The 18075-nt window shown below is 38.6% G+C and overlaps 1 protein-coding gene across 2 annotated transcripts in view; it reads left to right on the top strand.

Moving 5' to 3' along the window:
* Positions 1 to 7074, top strand: part of LOC102787924 (transcription factor COE1-like) — a 90444-nt gene extending 83370 nt beyond the window's left edge. The window contains exons 16-17 of one of the 2 annotated variants that reach the window (XM_087847381.1): positions 919 to 987; positions 2355 to 7074. In XM_087847381.1, the coding sequence (XP_087703507.1) occupies positions 919 to 986 (68 nt within the window). In that variant the 3' untranslated portion in view covers position 987; positions 2355 to 7074. Of the gene's footprint in view, positions 1 to 918; positions 988 to 2351 lie in introns of both variants that reach the window. The other variant, XM_087847380.1, reaches the window with a different exon arrangement.
* Positions 7075 to 18075: the final 11001 nt, after the last annotated feature.

Here is an 18075-nt window from a genome sequence, read left to right as displayed (position 1 = left end):
GTTTCTGTTCCTAGTTGAAATCAGTCTATGTGACTGATTTCATGAACTAGACGTGTCCTTGATTCAACACAGCTGACTTAAATGGCTAAATTACCTCCTCAACATGTCTTGAAGTTCTCCAGAGGCCTGGTAATGAACTAATTATTTGATTCAGGTGTGTTGACCCAGGGTGATATCTGAAACCTGCAGGACACCGGCCCTTGAGGCCTGCAATACTCACCCATGCTGTAGACGGTCTTGTCTACAAACACCGTCCAGCTACTTTCCAAACTGTAGTAAAACTGTGAAAAGTGTAACGCAAACTGGAAATGGAGATTGTTTGACTTTAAAGTAAATGTCACGTGTTTTGAACCATATTGGTTACAGGTATAACCTTTACTTTGAAGGCAAACCTTCTTTTACCATTTTGTGTTGCACTTTTTCAAGTTGTACTCCCACTCGGCAAGTAGTTAACAAGTATTTGCAGACAAACATGAAAAACTACCGACAGCAACAATAACTTTGGTGATTTGTGAGAGTCACCAACCTCCAGCAACCACTGCCAGCCATTTGAAGAATGTATCATGTCCAATATGGCAGACAAACTGCACATTTGTCACATCTGGAAACCTCAATACCTCTTTGGGAGCAGCGCCATGGTTGCCAACAGGTCTCTAGGCCTGTGTAACTAAGAGTAAATTGGCAAGCAGTGACCAAAACTTTGAGAACGCCACGTTTAAACTATTTAAATAGCTTTTTTTTTTTTTAAAACTTTAAACTATTGTATCTAAGTTTTCTTTTTGTTTTGCTTAATAGTTTGGATTAAAACATTTTCAGTTCTTTTTCCTGTCTTTTCTTTTTACTTCTAACCTCCCCTCTTTATTATTCCTCTGACCTGTCACCCTTCCCTTATCATTTCTCCCTTCCTCTCTCTACCAGATCAAACATTTGTGGACTCTAGCAAGTACTCAACAGCCAGCTCTCTACAAGGCCTGGCCTTCACCTGAAGTATGTTCCTCTACTGATTCTTCCTTCAGCTCTGTTAACTCATTACATTGGAACATTTACTTAACTAATTTCACTGAAGCAACCATTGTCGTGTTTCACATGTTCCACTGAACGATTGCTCAAACACTTCCCTGCTTTTTCACCCTTGTACGGCTTTTCTTTCCCTCTCTCCCGCTTCATCGCCAACTCTTCATTCTTCTTGTGTACAGATCAAGCAATTTGTTTTGCTGGGTAACTCCTCCCTGTCTTCCTATTGGCTGGGAAGAAAGATGGGAAGTTAGATATTTACAAAGACCCCCACCCAAAAAAGACATTTGGAGTGGAAAATGTATTGCTCAACATCACTGGCTTTGTGTAGCTGTATGTGAGCGTGTGTGTAGAGTGAGCATGTGCGGGGGTGTGGGAACTCAAAGCGTAGCCTCAAAGCACAGCTGAAATAAACACATCCCACTTACAGCTCCACACACACACACACACACACACACACACACTTTCCTCTGTCACAGACACTGGGTGATCACACACTGGCAGCTTACTAGGGAGCGATCAACAATGACAGCTGTTCGACTCTCTTGACAGTTTTTACAGTCAGTCTACCTGCCCCATGGCGTGTGTGTGTGTGTGTGTGTGTGTGTGTGTGACTGAAAGGAAAAAACTGGAGGTTTTACTGAAACAATTTTGTCATGCTGGTACTAAAAAAAATCAATCCTTTTTTTCTTGATAGTTTTCACTCACTGTGAAATAAAAAACTGTTCACTTAATACTTTCTCCAGTTTGCTGTGCACATTTCATGGGAACATACCTCTGTATTCAAAGCAACAGGGGCCCACCAAGGATAATGTGCAGGGCAAAGGTAGGGGTCAGGCAAGCAGTAGTTGTGGTTACGGTTGGGGTAATTCTCCAGGAAGTGAACATAATGTCCAAAATAATGTCCTCTGAAGTGATATAAACGCGGCTCTGTGTGTGCGACGTGTATGTGTGTGTCACTTTTGGGCTGAGCTCTGCTTCTCACATGTTGACACCCATCCCTCGGGTTTAAAGGCAGCACATGCCATGATGCAATCTGTCAGGCACACGTACAAACGTACAGTTAAAATATGCCAACTGTTGCTGCGCATAATTAAATGTGTGTGAGCTTAAAAGATGCGTCCCCGCACCACTTTACTGATTTATTTGTCTATTGATGTTTTAAATGTCGCTTCGGTCACACAGCTGCGCAGATGGGAAAACATATTGATGTATTTAAAGGGGGGATTTTTTATGATGATGAAATATTTGGCTGTGTTTTTAACAGTTAATTTTTCCTTCTCTTCCCCTCCTTCCTCTCCTTCTTTTCTCTTTTTTTTTCTCTTTCTCCCACCCAGCAGCAATCCCGGGAATGATCGTCCCACCCATGTAAAGGTGTGTGTGCATGATTTTGTGTGTGTGTGTGAGTGAGAGAGAGAGAGAGAGAGAGAGAGAGTTGAACCAAGCACACTCTCACTGATGGTGGTGGAGGCTTCAGAGTGAGTCTGACTCCGGTCGGCGATGGAAGGAGCTGTCCCAATTTGAAGGAACAAACCCAACTCAGGCCCTTTCTAACACAACAAAACAACTTTGAGAGAAAAAGAAGAAGAACAAAAAACAAACTGTTTGCAAGAAAATAAGTTGTTTAGACTTTGTACACCTTGATGCTTTTTATAGGAGAACGGCCACGCCTCTTACAACTCTCCAAGGACACAGGAAGTGTATTTATTTTGGAGAGAATCCACTTCCTCCCATGAGTGTTTGTTGACTTTTTTTTTCTTTTCACGCAACAGTTTATGTGTGATAATCATCTTCTAACTGTAACCTACATGAGGTGGTTTCTATTTAAGAAGTTCTGTCTTTAATGAAGGAGTATAATGTGAAGCATACCTGATAATGATGAAGTGATGATGAGTCAAAATGATGATGAAGTCACAGGGTCAAATCCAGCCAACACAGACAAGCCAAACCAGACACACACTCACACACGCTTTTACTTCTCTTTGCCAAATCCTTGCCACACCAAGAGGAAAAAAGAGGAAGCTTCTTGTCTGCATCTGATGCTCCAGTTTTAGCCATTTAAGAAGTTTACTTTGAGCCTCCTCTACAGACATCTGTCCTGCATCTTCAGTCTTTCAGCCAACAGACTTGCTTCACTTGTAGTAGAAGATAGATTTGACAGTAGATGCATGTAAAAAGGAAACAAATGATCACAGATCCTTTCCCACACATTAGTACATTATTTGTGTGTGCCAATAGCAGCTTCACTGCTCAGGATTTGACCCCTACCCTCAATTATCCCTGTTACAGCAACTGGTTGAGACGCATACAGCCGCAGAGACCTCTATGAGAGGGAGGACATGTCTTAAAAGACTGCTGCAATTTAGACTTTTATTTTGATGTGTGAGATTTGTTTTCTTGAGTTTTGTCATAATTGAAAAAAATATTTCTTTGTTTTTTTTGGTTTGCTGTGTTTGTTCTTTTTTTTATTTTATTTTATTTTTATCAGCCGGCCAATCAGATTGTGCTTCTTTTTTTCCTGCCTGCTTTCTCATCTAGTTTGATTTGAAACTTGAGTGGGAAAAGTGATGCGCTGCAACAAATGTCAAGTTCAAAACATTGCAACTGAGGATTAAGAACAATAGTTTTTTCAAAAAGTGTTTGTGAAAACAAATGCCGACGAGTCCTAGCAAGAAGAACAGCAACATTAGACCTTTCAGCAGCTGCACTCAAATGAAGAAAGCTTACGTTTTTGTAGTGACCGCAATAATACAAGTGTGATTCTAGGATAGGTCAAGAAAACATGCGATACTAACAAAGAAATGCTCTTGATTCCACCTGAACCAAGTTGTATTTGTGCTTAATCGTTACTTTAATTCAGTTTTTTATTTTTGTTTATATAGCACCAAATCACAGCAGTATTTGCTTCAAGGGGCTTTAGATCGTAAAGACAATATTAGAAAGAAACCTCAACAATAAGACAGCCCCCTATGAATAAGCACTTGGCGACAGTGGGAAGGAAAAACTCCCTTTAACAGGAAGAAACCTCCAGCCGAACCATGCTTAAGGAGTGGCAGCCGACTGCTTGTTAGTGGTGAGGGAAGGAGGAGAGGACAAAACACACAGGAGAGCAAGAAATTAATAATAACTAATGATTAAAAAGTTGTGCATGCACATATGAATGAATTGATCGCTGACATCACTAACTTTTTAAAAAAAACTAATATATTGTGTAATCATGATAGGGACGTCATATTGTAATTCTGCTGTTTATGTTTTATTCAGATGACTCGTCGGTTCAGTATTTTGCAATATTTGTGACCTGAGGTATTAAAAAAATGGCATTTTTTGCAGCGCAGAACAAATAGCCAGCAACATGTCTTAAATGCCCGCTGTGTAAAAACTAGCTGCAGTGTGTGTGTTTTTTACAGTCTTGAAGTCTTAAAATATGTTATTTTTGCCAAAGCCCTTTTTGAGACATTTATGCTTAAACAGTCTTACGCCACAATTATTAATATGATGTTTCTTGTCACACGTCATAAAAAATGAAAATGTCATTTTAAGTTATCTGTCTGTGCTTAACACACAAGCACATCTTTAAGCCAGGTTTATGGTCTATGGTCCCTTCACTGGTTGTGTAACATGTCAAATGTGATGTCACAACAGCCCAGTCACTGTTTATATTGGTGCTCGTCCTGAATGATAGGTCCCGCCATTCGCAAAAAGCCATGACATCAGCGTAGGCATCCGGTCGTTAAGTCTGACGTCACTAGCCGTGTCTGGGCCTAAACTCCGCTGCAGGTCCATATATCAAACGATCACTATGGCATTACTGAGAGTTGAAAAACTGTCTAAAGACTTTTATCTTTGATAAAATGATCAGCGTTCTGCTCTACCAGGTGTAACAATTGAGTTTAACATCCAGGCATCCATGAAAACGGAATTTATGACATTTAACGGAGTTAGAAGTTAGCAGGAAGTTAGCTCGCTAGCTTCTATCTAAATACAATATAGCATGTCCTGACTGCGGGGTTTTGGAAACAAATTAAAACGTACAGCTCTGTTATCACTTCCAACATAAATGAAGACAGAAAACTAAACAGCAGTGACGTTTGTAGGGTTACTGAAGTTTGGCTAGCTGGTATATAATGATGTTCTACGTGACCGCTAGTGACACAGCTATGTTAGCATAATATAAACAAGCTAAATTTTCTTTCCACTCGATAAAAGTTAACGTGAGTGTTCTCGGTGGTCAGGAACAAATGTAATCGCATGGCACGATGCTGTAAAAGGACCAAACTTCAGCCAGGAGAACAACTGAGATAATCCATCCACAATACGAGGTTAGTCATTCATATACTGCTGCATGGGCTGGGCTGTAGTTACGTCCTAAGGTTTTAAAAACTGAGCTTAAATAAATGATTAGCGGTAATAAAAGCCGAGGGAGGTCAACAGTGATCACTGACTGTTTTAGGAGCTTTTTGAGATTAAATAGAAGACAATACATAACATTAAACATGTTAACAACACAAAAGCCATATTAAACGCAGACTACTTTAGGCCCGGAAGTAGGATTCGTCACCTCATCACTTAACGACCGGATAGGCTTTCTCTGGAAAGTCTCATCTTTTCAAGCTCATTCTTCTCTTCGTCTGGGAATCTCTCACTCATATCTTCAACCTGCTCCCACCCCCTCCCCTGGGTACAAAAATCGACAGGTGTACGACAAGCTGAAATGACACTAAAAGAGTGCTCCGGCAGTTGTGACATCACTTTTGGCACTTGCCTCAAACAGAAAGCTGAAAATGAATTTGATTCTGAACTGAACAGAAAATCACTTATTCAATATACAGATGTCATCTGTAATTATAGCCTGAGGTGATGTGGACCTAGAATGCCATAATGTTACTACCAAAAACAGGGAAGAAAATACTTAAAACGCCTCAATTCTTACATTCACCTCCACAGCCAAGGGGCGGTAACCAAGTCAGTAAAGCAAAACCCGACAACTGGGATTAAAAACACTTTAAAAAATCCAGTAGAATGTCTTAAAATTTAACCTTTGAGATGTCAGGAAGCAAAAGAAAAATCCCTGAAAAAATGAAGGAAAATCCTGAAAACTCGCCTCTGTAGAGCCGCAGATGTGTTCCTTATTTTATTTGTCTCGTGTCACGATTAAAATGTTATAAATTAATCTTATTTGTTTTTGTATTATAGTGTCTGTTGTTAAAAGCCATACTTCCACTGCTAATTTCAATCAAACTAAAATAAGCCATGGTGTACTTTTATATTGCGTTAGGAGGCGGATGTTTTTCTTTTTGTCATGATGTCGTTTGTACCATTCTTGTTACAGTTAGCACCATTTTTTGTTGCATTATGTAGATGTAGAGTTTATGAATATGTCCTTATGATTATTCGTGTTTGTCTTCCATTTGATGGATTTTAGGATTGAACAAAGTTGCTCAATGAAGGCTGAAAGGGATAAAGGAAAATTCTCCTGCTTTAGCGGGTTTTATGTCCTCTCTTTGCTTCCTTCCTCTGTTCATTCACCCTCCCCCCGCAATATTAAATCTGTATGTTTGCCCTCTTTTTCTTCTTTCCCTTCACTTACCCTTTAAATCAAATGAGCCACCTATTTATTTTATCTCAAATATGGGTCTGGTGACCACTATTCTGTTTGTGGAGTGCCTGTGAGTGCGTGTGACTGTCTGTCATCTTTTTCCTCTGAAAGAAAAGTGACGTTCAAAAGCCGAGGAATGTTTTTTTTGTTGCTTTTTTTAATAGTACATATATAAATACCTGTACAGGAAGGTCTAAATAGAGCGTTTTGTTAAAGGAAGTAAGATCCAAAGCACTTGTCTAACAAAAGTAACACCATTTATCATGGCTTGTCTGCGTTCGGGCTTAGAGTGGTGGGCATCTTCTACACACACGTTATCAGCAGTATCAGTATGGAGGGGAAGAGTACAGAGGAAACTACTGTAAAGATGATAATGATGATTTTTTTTCTCATTATTTTGAACTTTGAAGTGTAAAATAACTTTTTGACTCTCACTATATTTAATTAAAGTTCTTTCTTCTCTGTGAAAAGGTGTTGGTTACTGTCTCTAAAGTGCCACATAGAATGCAACACGCAACACACACATACAAGGAAATGATGCAGTATAATTATTTCCTGAAAAAAAAATTCAAAAGTTCCACAGTACTTACTATTACTTACGGTATAATTATTTCTTCTTTTGTGTAAAACTCAACTATAATAATGATAATTAACCATTTATTCTAGTACTGTATATTTACCCATAAGTCTTAGGCCAATTTAATCACAATCATGAACATAATCATAATTTCAAATAAAATACGTTTAAATTCTATTTGAGTCTAGGGGAATTAAACATTTTGTCATGGGCCATATTATAAAGTGATACCATTAGATTCTGTGTGTTTTTCCTTATGGATCCACCTGCATTAAAGGTGCTCTGTGAATTAACTTTTGCCTGATTCTGCATCGTACATTTGGGTCCTAAATCCACACTTCATAACAGGCTGTCATGTGACAGTAAACCACCAAACACACAGGTCTCCACCGGTTATCTGAAAACACTCAGTATTAATGCAACTGATGAATGCTGGACATTGTTATTACTCTGTCTCTGATATGACCCTTTACACTATCACTGAACAGAAACTTGACCAATTGGCAATAGAGGATCTCTTACAAAGGAAGTATGCATAGATCCAGAAAGTCCAGGCTTTGCTCCCTCATTGTTTATTTATTTAAAGCAGAGCGATGGAAGCTTCAGAAATATATACCTAGACTTGTTTATCATGCCCCACGGCTGCATTTTAAATTTTATGTCCTTGGCCTTTGGCTAAAAGCAGTATTTCAGTCTGCTACACAAAAATCAACCAAAAAGTCTCAGTGTTGCTTTGGACATAACCATAAAAGGAGAGATTGTGTGCATAATGAGATTTGTATGCCATCAGTTTTCTTTTATATGGTCAAATCACTGTTCTGATTAGGGAAAAACATATGATCGTCCTCTTAGTGTTTAGGTATGAACACAAAACCAGCAGCAGAAAGCAAATATGAAAACCAGCACAAAGAGACTTTAACGCAATCCCCACAGTGATTCTACTTTAAGATTATGAAGAGGCAGAAATGGAAGCTGTAGCCTGACTGCTCATCACTGCCTTTGTTACCTGTTGAAGTTCAGGCTCTGCCTGCTGGGCTGGGGTCAGCATTCACTCAGCTTTAAAATCACTCTCAATCTTGGCTAGCTTAGCGTTAGCATGCAGTCTGTGCAGATGAAGTTGTGTTAGCAGCATAATGAGGTTGTTTCCATTCCGGATGCAATTTAAACTTTACTATTGTGCTCTCTTCCTTTGGTACAATGAAAATGAAAGTCATGTCCATATCCACACTGTAGTGTGTAGTCTTTCTCTGGCAGCCAGTTCCAAGGAATTGGAATACTGGGAATCAGTTGTCTGAAAAAAACAGTTCTTGATTCCCATCCCTAGCAGCCACTTGTGTTTTGACTTTATGTTGCTTCCTCTATATATTTTCAATAAAATGAAGGAAAATTAGTAGCCTGGGAGTATTCTAGTATTCATATTAACTCTCTAGTGTTAGATGTAATATGTTCTTTTGTAACTTTACATTGCTATAATCTCATCACATAACACAGTTATGTAATCATGTAATATACTACTGTGCTAAATTCAGTAATCACATTATAGTTAGTTACAGTGGTTCTTCTTCCTGCACTACAATCAGCTGGTTTCAGCTTGTGTTCACCAGGGAGGAAAATGATGGAGTGATCTGCAATTTTTGAAGAGTGGAAATATGGACATGACTTCTGATTTTATTGCATGACTAGATAACAGGGTAATGATGAATTGCAAACTACATCCAGGACAGAAACATCTCCACTGGTGCTAACATAACATCTGCTCTTTGCAGGGACACAAAGCTATCCAAAAACTGAGTGACATTAAAGCTGAGTGTGTGCTGAAATAGGCCCAGCAGCCAGAACCTGATATTCAGCAGGTAACAAAGAGAGTGAGTGAGCAGTCAGACTTGGAGCACTGTAGCCTCAACTTCTCCCTGTATCTATTTCTACAGCAGAATCACAATCGCAATCACTTTGAAGTCTCTCTGGGCTGGGTTTCAGTTTTGTGTTGTTGGCTTTGAGTTCAGACTCAAACACTGAAAGAAAGCTTGTATGTGTGTCATCATTAGGATAGGAATATTTGTCAGGGCTATAAGATTTACATTTATAACTTTAATTATGTGTTAATGCATGAAATGTAGCAAGTAGTGTAACTAACTGCTTTGTCCAGGGAGTAGTTAACATAATATCACATACATGGGCACATATTATCATTCACACTCAAGTTTTACACACAGCCAATTTTGAACCACCAATAATTGTTTTGGACTGGGGAAGAAAGCTGGAGTAAACTACACAGCCATCGCAAAATCGTGGAAAATCCACACAAAACAGCCCCAATGCAGAACCTTCTCACTAGAAACAATACAACCACCAGCTAACCAGTGCACCACTGTGCAGCCTCAAAAATAAAAATAATCTTTACTGTATTTCATTATATATGAAATGTGAAATATTTGAATGCTACAACTATACTGAAAGTTGAATGTCACCTTCTACACAGTAATCCTTTTCCTACTGACTGTGAAGAGAAGAACAAAGCACAATTTCACTGCTGAGTCATAATAAACAGTTCCATGCCAAAATATTTGTCTCTGATACTGACAGACGAAGTGTCCTGGTGCAGTCAGTGAGTATTATTGATGAAGGGTCCGATGTGTAGTTTCTCATGATTTTCAGGCATGTCATAGTCTTATGTATCTTACCATGAAGAAAATATCAAAATATCAGCTCAGCTGGTGCATTTTGGAACTTTCCACTCAAAAAAACACACTTAAGATATAATAATTTTGGTTCTCTCTCAACTACACCATACTACACAGCAGACTGTACAAATTTTGTAGACGTTTTTGCAGAAAATCAATCTAACCGCACGCTTCTTGCTGATTTCAGTGCATGAACTGTTACCAAACTAAAAATGTATCAACTTAATTTTTGGTATGTGTTTTGATATGATTACAACAGAGAATTCAAAACAAATAATATGATAAAAATTTTGACCACACAGTTCTCGCTAATCAGGTTTTGTTGATCAGAAATGGTGATTGTCCTGTTCTTTCCCACATTTTGCAAATTACAATTCGTCAAGCCTCTGGCTAAGCAGTGAAGGCCACATAGCAACAGCCATCAGTTTGGGAATGGTTGCTTGAGGTTGCAGAGAGTGCTAAGTAAAATTATTTGCAAAAAAGTTGCTGCATCCTAAACCTCCTTGTGATTGGTTTGGTTACTAGCAGAGTGCTGTGGTCACCCAGCTACTACACTCCAACTAAGATGTTTTAATCAACATGTTTCGAAAGGTTCATCTTGTACTTTGATTTCCTTTTCCAGTTAACGTCCCATTTCTCACAGCTTCTCTACTGGTCTGCAAATAATTTGCTAAAAGTGTTAACAGACAGGTCTGTGTCTTCCACGAGCAAACAATGGGAGAGTTCCCCAAGTGATTGCCAGCAATCTCTAATCAAGACGATCGAGGAGTGAAAAGAGTGTCTAGGCCTGTGTGAATGTGTCCTAATACAGAATTTTTGTAACGTAAAAAACATTTAGCACAGATAAACACAATGCTGAGACACATTTGATTTCAATGTTTGATTAAAAAAATCATGCACTTGTGATGAGCATTTCCATTATAGTTGAACTGGCGTGACTGTGAAAGTGCTCACGCATTCGCCAGTGACTTAGTCTTTTATTGATAGGCCCCCCTTTGTTTTACAATAAAATCTTTGCCCGCCCTCCCCCCAAGCACAAACACATCCTCCAACCACCAGTGATGGGAATAACGGCGTTACTTTTTTCAGCAACGAGTAATCTAACTAATTACTATTTCTATCGTTACAACGCCGTTACTGTTACTAACAAGAAAATGCAGTGCGGTCGCGTTACTACTGACAATGAGCATACTGTGGATTTTGCTCCTTCTTGGAACAGTGTGACCAAAAATTATGGTACAGACCTTTTTCATTCAATATCATTCAAAATGAATGACGTTAGACCATAAACTCATCGGGAAAGTGTTCACAGAGGTCAAGTCAGAAAGTTGTTTTTTCATTGACTTACAGAAGCTTTTCTGTAACCATAACTACGGCCATCACATGGTGATAGTTTCAGATAGGATGGAGGTGTAAGACATTTCATTTATTTTTTCTTGTCGCAGAAGCATACATGTTTTTTTACTATGTATCAATTTAAAAATAAAAATAAAAATTATGAACACCCTTTTGAGAACATGTAGTTCAAAGCACTCAAAAAGTGTCTTGCTGTCTGTCCTCAAGTGTCAAATTCACAACACTTTCAGCAGCCAATAATAAACTATGGTTTCAACCAACATTTATCTGTAACATTCATGTTTCATAGTGCTGAAGACTGAAAGGTTTAAAAAATAATGACATGGATCAAAACACTCATAAAGCAAAACCAAAGGAGAAGAGTGAAATAATATAGCTGAAATGTGATTTACACAAGATTCTTTTTTAAATGTCCTGCTCCGTGCCAGTAAAATCATACAGCCAGTGAGGTCCTCCTGGGTTAAATTATTACACAACATGTTGTAAAACTCACAGACAGAAGAAGGAATTCACTTAGTGGGTATATTCATTTCATTATTTATTTTTTTCTTTTATTTCTTCACCATTTTTCTGTAACTTCAAGGTTTTTCTGTCTCCAGCAGCTCTGATGTTGAGCAAGGCTCCCCAGCACTGCCAATAATGTGGTCATAGACATTGTGTGTGTGTGTGTGTGTGTGTGTGTGTGTGTGTGTGTGTGTGTGTGTGTGTGTGTGTGTGTGTGTGTGTGTGTGTGTGTGTGTTCATAAACAATACAAATTCTCTAGTGAGACCCGTTTCTGTAATGAGACAGATGGGCCCTGCCTGGAGTTAGCTATCAGCATGACCGCAGGCTGTGAGTGTGGGAAAAGGGGAAAAAGAGTGTGAGGTGTTTTCTACTATTCCTTGCCTGTAGGCTTAATCAAAGAGGAGCCACAGATGTCTTATTGACACCAATTAGTTTCTGTCTCATGGCACACATACATGTATGCACACGCCCACACACACAGACACAGGCACACACAATGATAGATATTTAAAGTGTGGACACATACTTTAAAATATGTGTTTTTTTATCTCAAAGATTGGATGTGAGTTGAATTTAAGATTATTTGTGGTCTCGCTTTCATAACATGAGGAGTGCAGTTGATTTGTCTGAGCGCTAACTGCACTCGCAATGCACAAAAACATACCGGTTTGATGGTGTGTGTGTGTCTTTGTGTGCGTGTGCGTGTGTCTGTGTGTCTGTGTGATAATACCAAGTCTGACAAGACAGAACTGAAGACATCCATTAGCTAATGGATTTCTCCTCTCATTTTTTTTCTCTTTCTTTTATCCCTCTCATCCTCCCTCCATCACTACATCACACTCCGGGTGCACTTAACCCCATCATGAAGAAACACACAGACACACACTCCCTAAAACCTAAGCACTCCTGCTCTCTCACTCTGTTTCCCTGCTTCCTTCCTCAGCTGATTTGAACCCTTTATTTACACAGCATGTAAAGGACGACAGTAAGCCGTCCTTTGAGGTTTATTTTTTGTCAAAAAGAATTGTTTAAAAAAATCAGTTTTACATCAAAAATCAGATTTACACCAAAAGCAGGACTGTTAGCAGCACACAGAGAAACGTTATTGCCCACAAATGATGATGGTGAAAAGTGCCCGTATGTGTAGAAATAAAAAATTCATGTATGCTTTATTTTTTTCTGAATCTAGACTAAAGAATGTGAACTGTGAATTAGTCATATTTACTCATTCACAAGTACTGATTCAACTTTAGTGAAAAGCCACAGATGTCTTATTGACACCCATTCACTGAAATGCATATTTTAATGTATCTTTGAGGTACAAATCTTCACTTTTGGACAGGTGATAGTTGACAGTTGCAGCACCGTGAATACACAGACTGTTGCTGACTCACTTATGTAAAAAACTGAGAAAGGCAGCCAGCTTCATCCTACACATGCCAGACCAGACCAAACTTAATAGACTGAGGAGAACCTAGTTCATAACACCAGCCCAGCCTTATCTAAATCCTCGGCTATATCTTGAACAACAAAGTCATATGTCTTTGTTTGAAAATGGTCAAGGGAGCAACTCGGGTGACTAAAAGGTGAGACTTGCAGCAAATACCTGGAGGGCATGATAAAGATGAAGAAAAGTAATTAAATATTAAGAGGGCTTATTTACAATAACTCTCTCTAACCTAATGGGTGGTTAATTTTATTGTATGGCAGTACAAAAGTTAATAAATTATTTACAATTGCATTTGCATTACTGGAACCTATTTGAAATTCCTGTTTGAAGACCACGTTGTTCTCTCGCATCCAGCATCTTTGGGTGATGGAAACTGATAGTCCACAAGAAATCATCAGTGCTTAAGTCTTTGTACATGGCTAGTGCAGTACTTTAATAATGACTAATACAATATTGTTGGAAAAATGCTAGATGCTGTTTAAGTAAATATTGATACATGAATACTGACTGGGCTCCCAAAAACGCTCAGGTTCTGCTCTACTGTTAAAAAATTATTTTAGTGTCATTATTACGTGGTTGCCAGGCAACATCTTGGCATCATAAGATATCATCCAGTGGTCGATATAAATTAGATGTTCTCATCATTAAATTCAAATTATATGATGCTATGGTGTTATACGTGCATACATTTTACCTGATTGACAGGTAGTTGCTTGGTAACATGATCATAATATTTGATATAGATAAGAACCTTCATGGGCCTAAGATGTACCTTGTGCTGACTGGGTTGCTCAACTCCTGATCATAAAGTTTGTGGACAGACAGATAAAGGCACTGTTGGGATTTGGAAAACGAGTGTGTGTATGAGGTGCGAAGTCAGACATTTTTCTGTGAGTGACCCTGTTACATATGTCTTTGTGGTAGGCCCATTGTCAAGGTAAAAATTAAAGGGAGAAGAAAAATTTAAGTCAAGCTTACAAACTGAATTACTAATGTTTGAAACAAGCAATTTACTGTTAATAGCTCTGATATTTATCAATAACTTTTTGGGGGCGGGGTTTGCACTTGATTTTGAAATTAGCTGGCTATGCCTGTGCTTAGAAAACACCACAACGTTTGTGAATCACCCTTAAAAACATGCAGACAAGCTTGTGTGCAATCCTTCAAAAGACTGAATGCACATATGCTGACTGGCTGAAAAACTAGCCTGAAGAGGAAAGGAATGGAGTTCTCCATGAAGGGGTGAAAAGTGAAAATGAATCCAGCAAAGATTTTTTAAAAAGAAGGAAAAGAAACACAGACAGTGGCTTTGGAGGACACTTTTCATTGTTTTTCTCCTTTCTTTGTTTGTATGTCTGTTTGTTAGCCGATATCATTTTCAGATTTTGTGTGATTTTTGATATTAATAACAGTTTGAGCTGATTTCATTTTGAACAAAATCAGGTCAAGGTCACACCAAATGTGAAAATCAGTAAAAACTGAGTAAAAACTATATTACCCACAACAAGCATTTAACCTTGACCTTCATAGTTATGGTCCAAGGTCAAAGTTTACCTTGAAAAAAACATTGAAGAAACCATATCAAGTAATATCTCATATGAAAGGGCATGGACAGAGCTGTGGAACACTACCATATATAGTGCTTCAAGGACATAGGTCAATGGTCAGGGTCATATGAATTGGATCATCTCCAAACTTTAAAGCAACATATTAGTCACTATTAGGCATTTTCTTTGTTTGAGCTCTTTAAAACATTATTTTTCAATAAAACATAATATGACTTCACAACAACACAAAAAGATAAATATACTGCACTAGATTTTCCATATTACCAATGCTGACATTAGCATAAAACATCAAAGTTTGCCCTTTGGGGGGAATTATGCTCTCTGAGTGCTCTTGTTAACGCTCTGTTTCAGGTCATTGTGTGTTATGATTCTGGTCTTGCCCACAGGTTGGGGGACCAAAAAGAGACAAGCAAGCAGAACCCACAGACGGGGTGCTCATAGGTTTGCGGAGGTCCAGGTTACAAAAAACAGCTACATCAAGTCACAGCTGTCCATAGGCTCTGCTCATGACCAGCACACAACGAAGCTAGTTCGTTTAGAAGTTTTCATCATGATCTTCCCTAAAAAAATAAAAGTTTGTTAAAGAAAATAGAATTGTGAGAGGTATTTTCTCATGATAGCCAAGGTTCCTCTGGAAGTATGAACCTTCTAGTAGTACGTGTACATGTTTAGTAGTATATTTATTGTTTTTAACTTCTTTTTTTAAACTGCAGTAAAAGTAATCTAATCTTTATTTCAATAACATACAGATAAAAAAAAGAGGAGAGGTATGGAGCAGAGGATGAATAGCAGATGAAGAAGAGAAGAGGAGGTACTGGAAGGAAGGGTGATTAGCAATCGATTCGATGCAGATAGAAAGGCGATGAAGTTGTATGTTTTAGCAATGCAGACCAGAAGAACAATAAAACATCAGTGTGTGTTAATGGTTTGTCGTGTGCATTTAAATGATGGATGCTAAAGCTAAGTACAGGTGATAGCACTCTTCACTGATGCCACTCCAAAACCACTTGTAACACACAGTTTCACACTTAATGAAACACACACATACACACACACTTATACCCACTCACTTAAGTGGAGGGTTTGAAATTGAGCTGGGACTTGAAACGAATACTCAAAACAATTATCTTTCTCTCCTGCGCCTAGTACTCCATTTCCTGTGAATATATTCACATTTGCCTCTTTTATCTATTCCCGCTCTTGCCTCCTTCTCATCACTGACACATTTTCACCTCCCTCTCCTCTCCTCCCTCACAGGCAGTGGTATCTCTCCCATGAGCTTTGGACAAAATGTGACAGTACAGCGACCATAACTTGCGATGACTGATTTATGGCTTCAGATGTCTCAGATATGATGTCCAGACTGTGGTTACTGTCGGCAAAATGTGAATGACTATATTTTGTAATTGTAATTGTAAAGAAGAGGAAACAATTTTCTTGATCCTTATTCTTCATTCAGTTCTCACCATGGACTCCAAACCTCTGAAGAGGCAGCAGTCCTCGAAACTGTGAGGTGTATCTTTGGCGGGTCAGACTTGTTTTTCCAGCACATGCCACAGGTGTTCAATAAGTCAGGTGAAGGTGGAAGCGAGGTCAGTGCCTGTGAGATATTTATTACGCATTTCAAGCCATTTCTGAGCAGGCCATTGTGCATCATCAAACATAATTTCCTCTCGGATTTATAAAGTATTCTGATTCTGATTGTTAGATCGGCTCACTCTCTCTGACCAGCTCCCATTCTTATAGGCTTCATGCATACACTTTATATGTATATATGTTTACATGTGCAGTACGCTACTATACAAGTTCTTGAGACAACATAAATATTTTGCTGGGCAAACTGGAAATAGAGGCGGTGATTTATTGAAATGGAAATACAGTATATAAGGAAAAAACAGATTTTGTACAATTATAAACAGCTTGAAAGTCAATATTTGGTATGATCACTTTTATTCTTGAACACACCTTGAACTATCTTGGGCAACCTTTCTCTTCAGGGAGTTCTGGAGGCTACTTGAAGGACTTTCAAAGCTCTTTCTTGGAGGTGCCTTTTGTTTTGTCAGAAGTTTCTTATTTGGATTTTGTTCTTGTGTAATTTGGCAAACCTCAGCCTTTTCTCCCTGTTTCCTTTCCTTAGAAATGGCTTCTTATCAGCCACCCTTCCACTGAAACCATTTCTGATGAAACTTCAGTGAAATCTCATCAGAAATGGATCAATTGAAGGGCCAAATGGATCTCTCAAGTTTTGTGTCATGGTCAGGTCTTTATTGGATTTCTTCCTGTTTCCTAAGCATCTGACTTTAAGGTACTGTTCATCTCCTGTAGGTAGTTTTTAGGCCAGTCACTTGTGCTTTTGTCCTCCAGTTTCCTTTAAGTTCTTTGGAAAACAGCATGTCTGTTACATGTAGACACAGCACAGGTTCATTCCTTGAACGAGGTGCTCTTTATTGTGCTGCGTCAGTGTGCCTGATTGACTTAACAAAAAGATAATGATAATGATCAGATACAAAGACTGGATTAAAAATCAGTCAAAAATCAGCCAATGTCCAAATAGAAACTTTGGTTCAAGACCTCTTTATAAATGACAAGAAAGTCAGTCTGTTTTTTAAGTGAAACATATGACTCTGGCACAGTACTTTATTTACAGTACAACTTTACAAATATGAATTATCAGTTTATAGTTTATAGATTTGAAAACTTGGCGTGCTTGCAGATAAAAGTATCAAGTTTTAAAAACATCTACTTTTTAAATTCAATCTATGGGCAAAATATTTTTTCGGCTGCTTTTGAATTTTTTAGATCTGCCGCATCATCACTCAGTGTGAAGTGATATCATCACCCACTTTCAGGAAGTTGAGATGAGCTGATGCCTAAAACTGTGTGGAAATGGACGAGGATGAGTAAGGATGAGTTCACTGTAATAATCATCATAAAACCAAGGAAATTCTTTTAGCTTTTCATGGTGATGACTCTGTCTGCATGTGTGTGTGTGTGTGTGTGTGTGTGTGTGTGTGTGTGTGTGTGTGTGTGTGTGTGTGTGTCGGTCAGTCTACAGTGACATCATCTCAACCCCTTGGGGGTAACACATAGACACATGCTTGGACCACCCACAGCGTACTGTTTGTCCAGTAAATGTGCTAAAGGCTGGATGTAAAAGTAAAATGCTACAGTCATGAGTTAATGTTCACCTTACAGAAAAACCAAGACGAATGAAGGCTGTAGGATAAACTCACATCTGTACATCCACTCACACCAAGTGTGCCGGAACAGATTCAACCAGCAGCTGAAGAAACTTTTAATGATGTAATGTTGATGTAACATATTT

This window comes from Neolamprologus brichardi, chromosome 10, assembly GCF_056152115.1.
Source record: "Neolamprologus brichardi isolate AB-2024 chromosome 10, ASM5615211v1, whole genome shotgun sequence".
NCBI classification, from domain to species: Eukaryota; Metazoa; Chordata; class Actinopteri; order Cichliformes; family Cichlidae; genus Neolamprologus; species Neolamprologus brichardi.
This window is presented reverse-complemented; position numbering and strand designations above follow the sequence as displayed.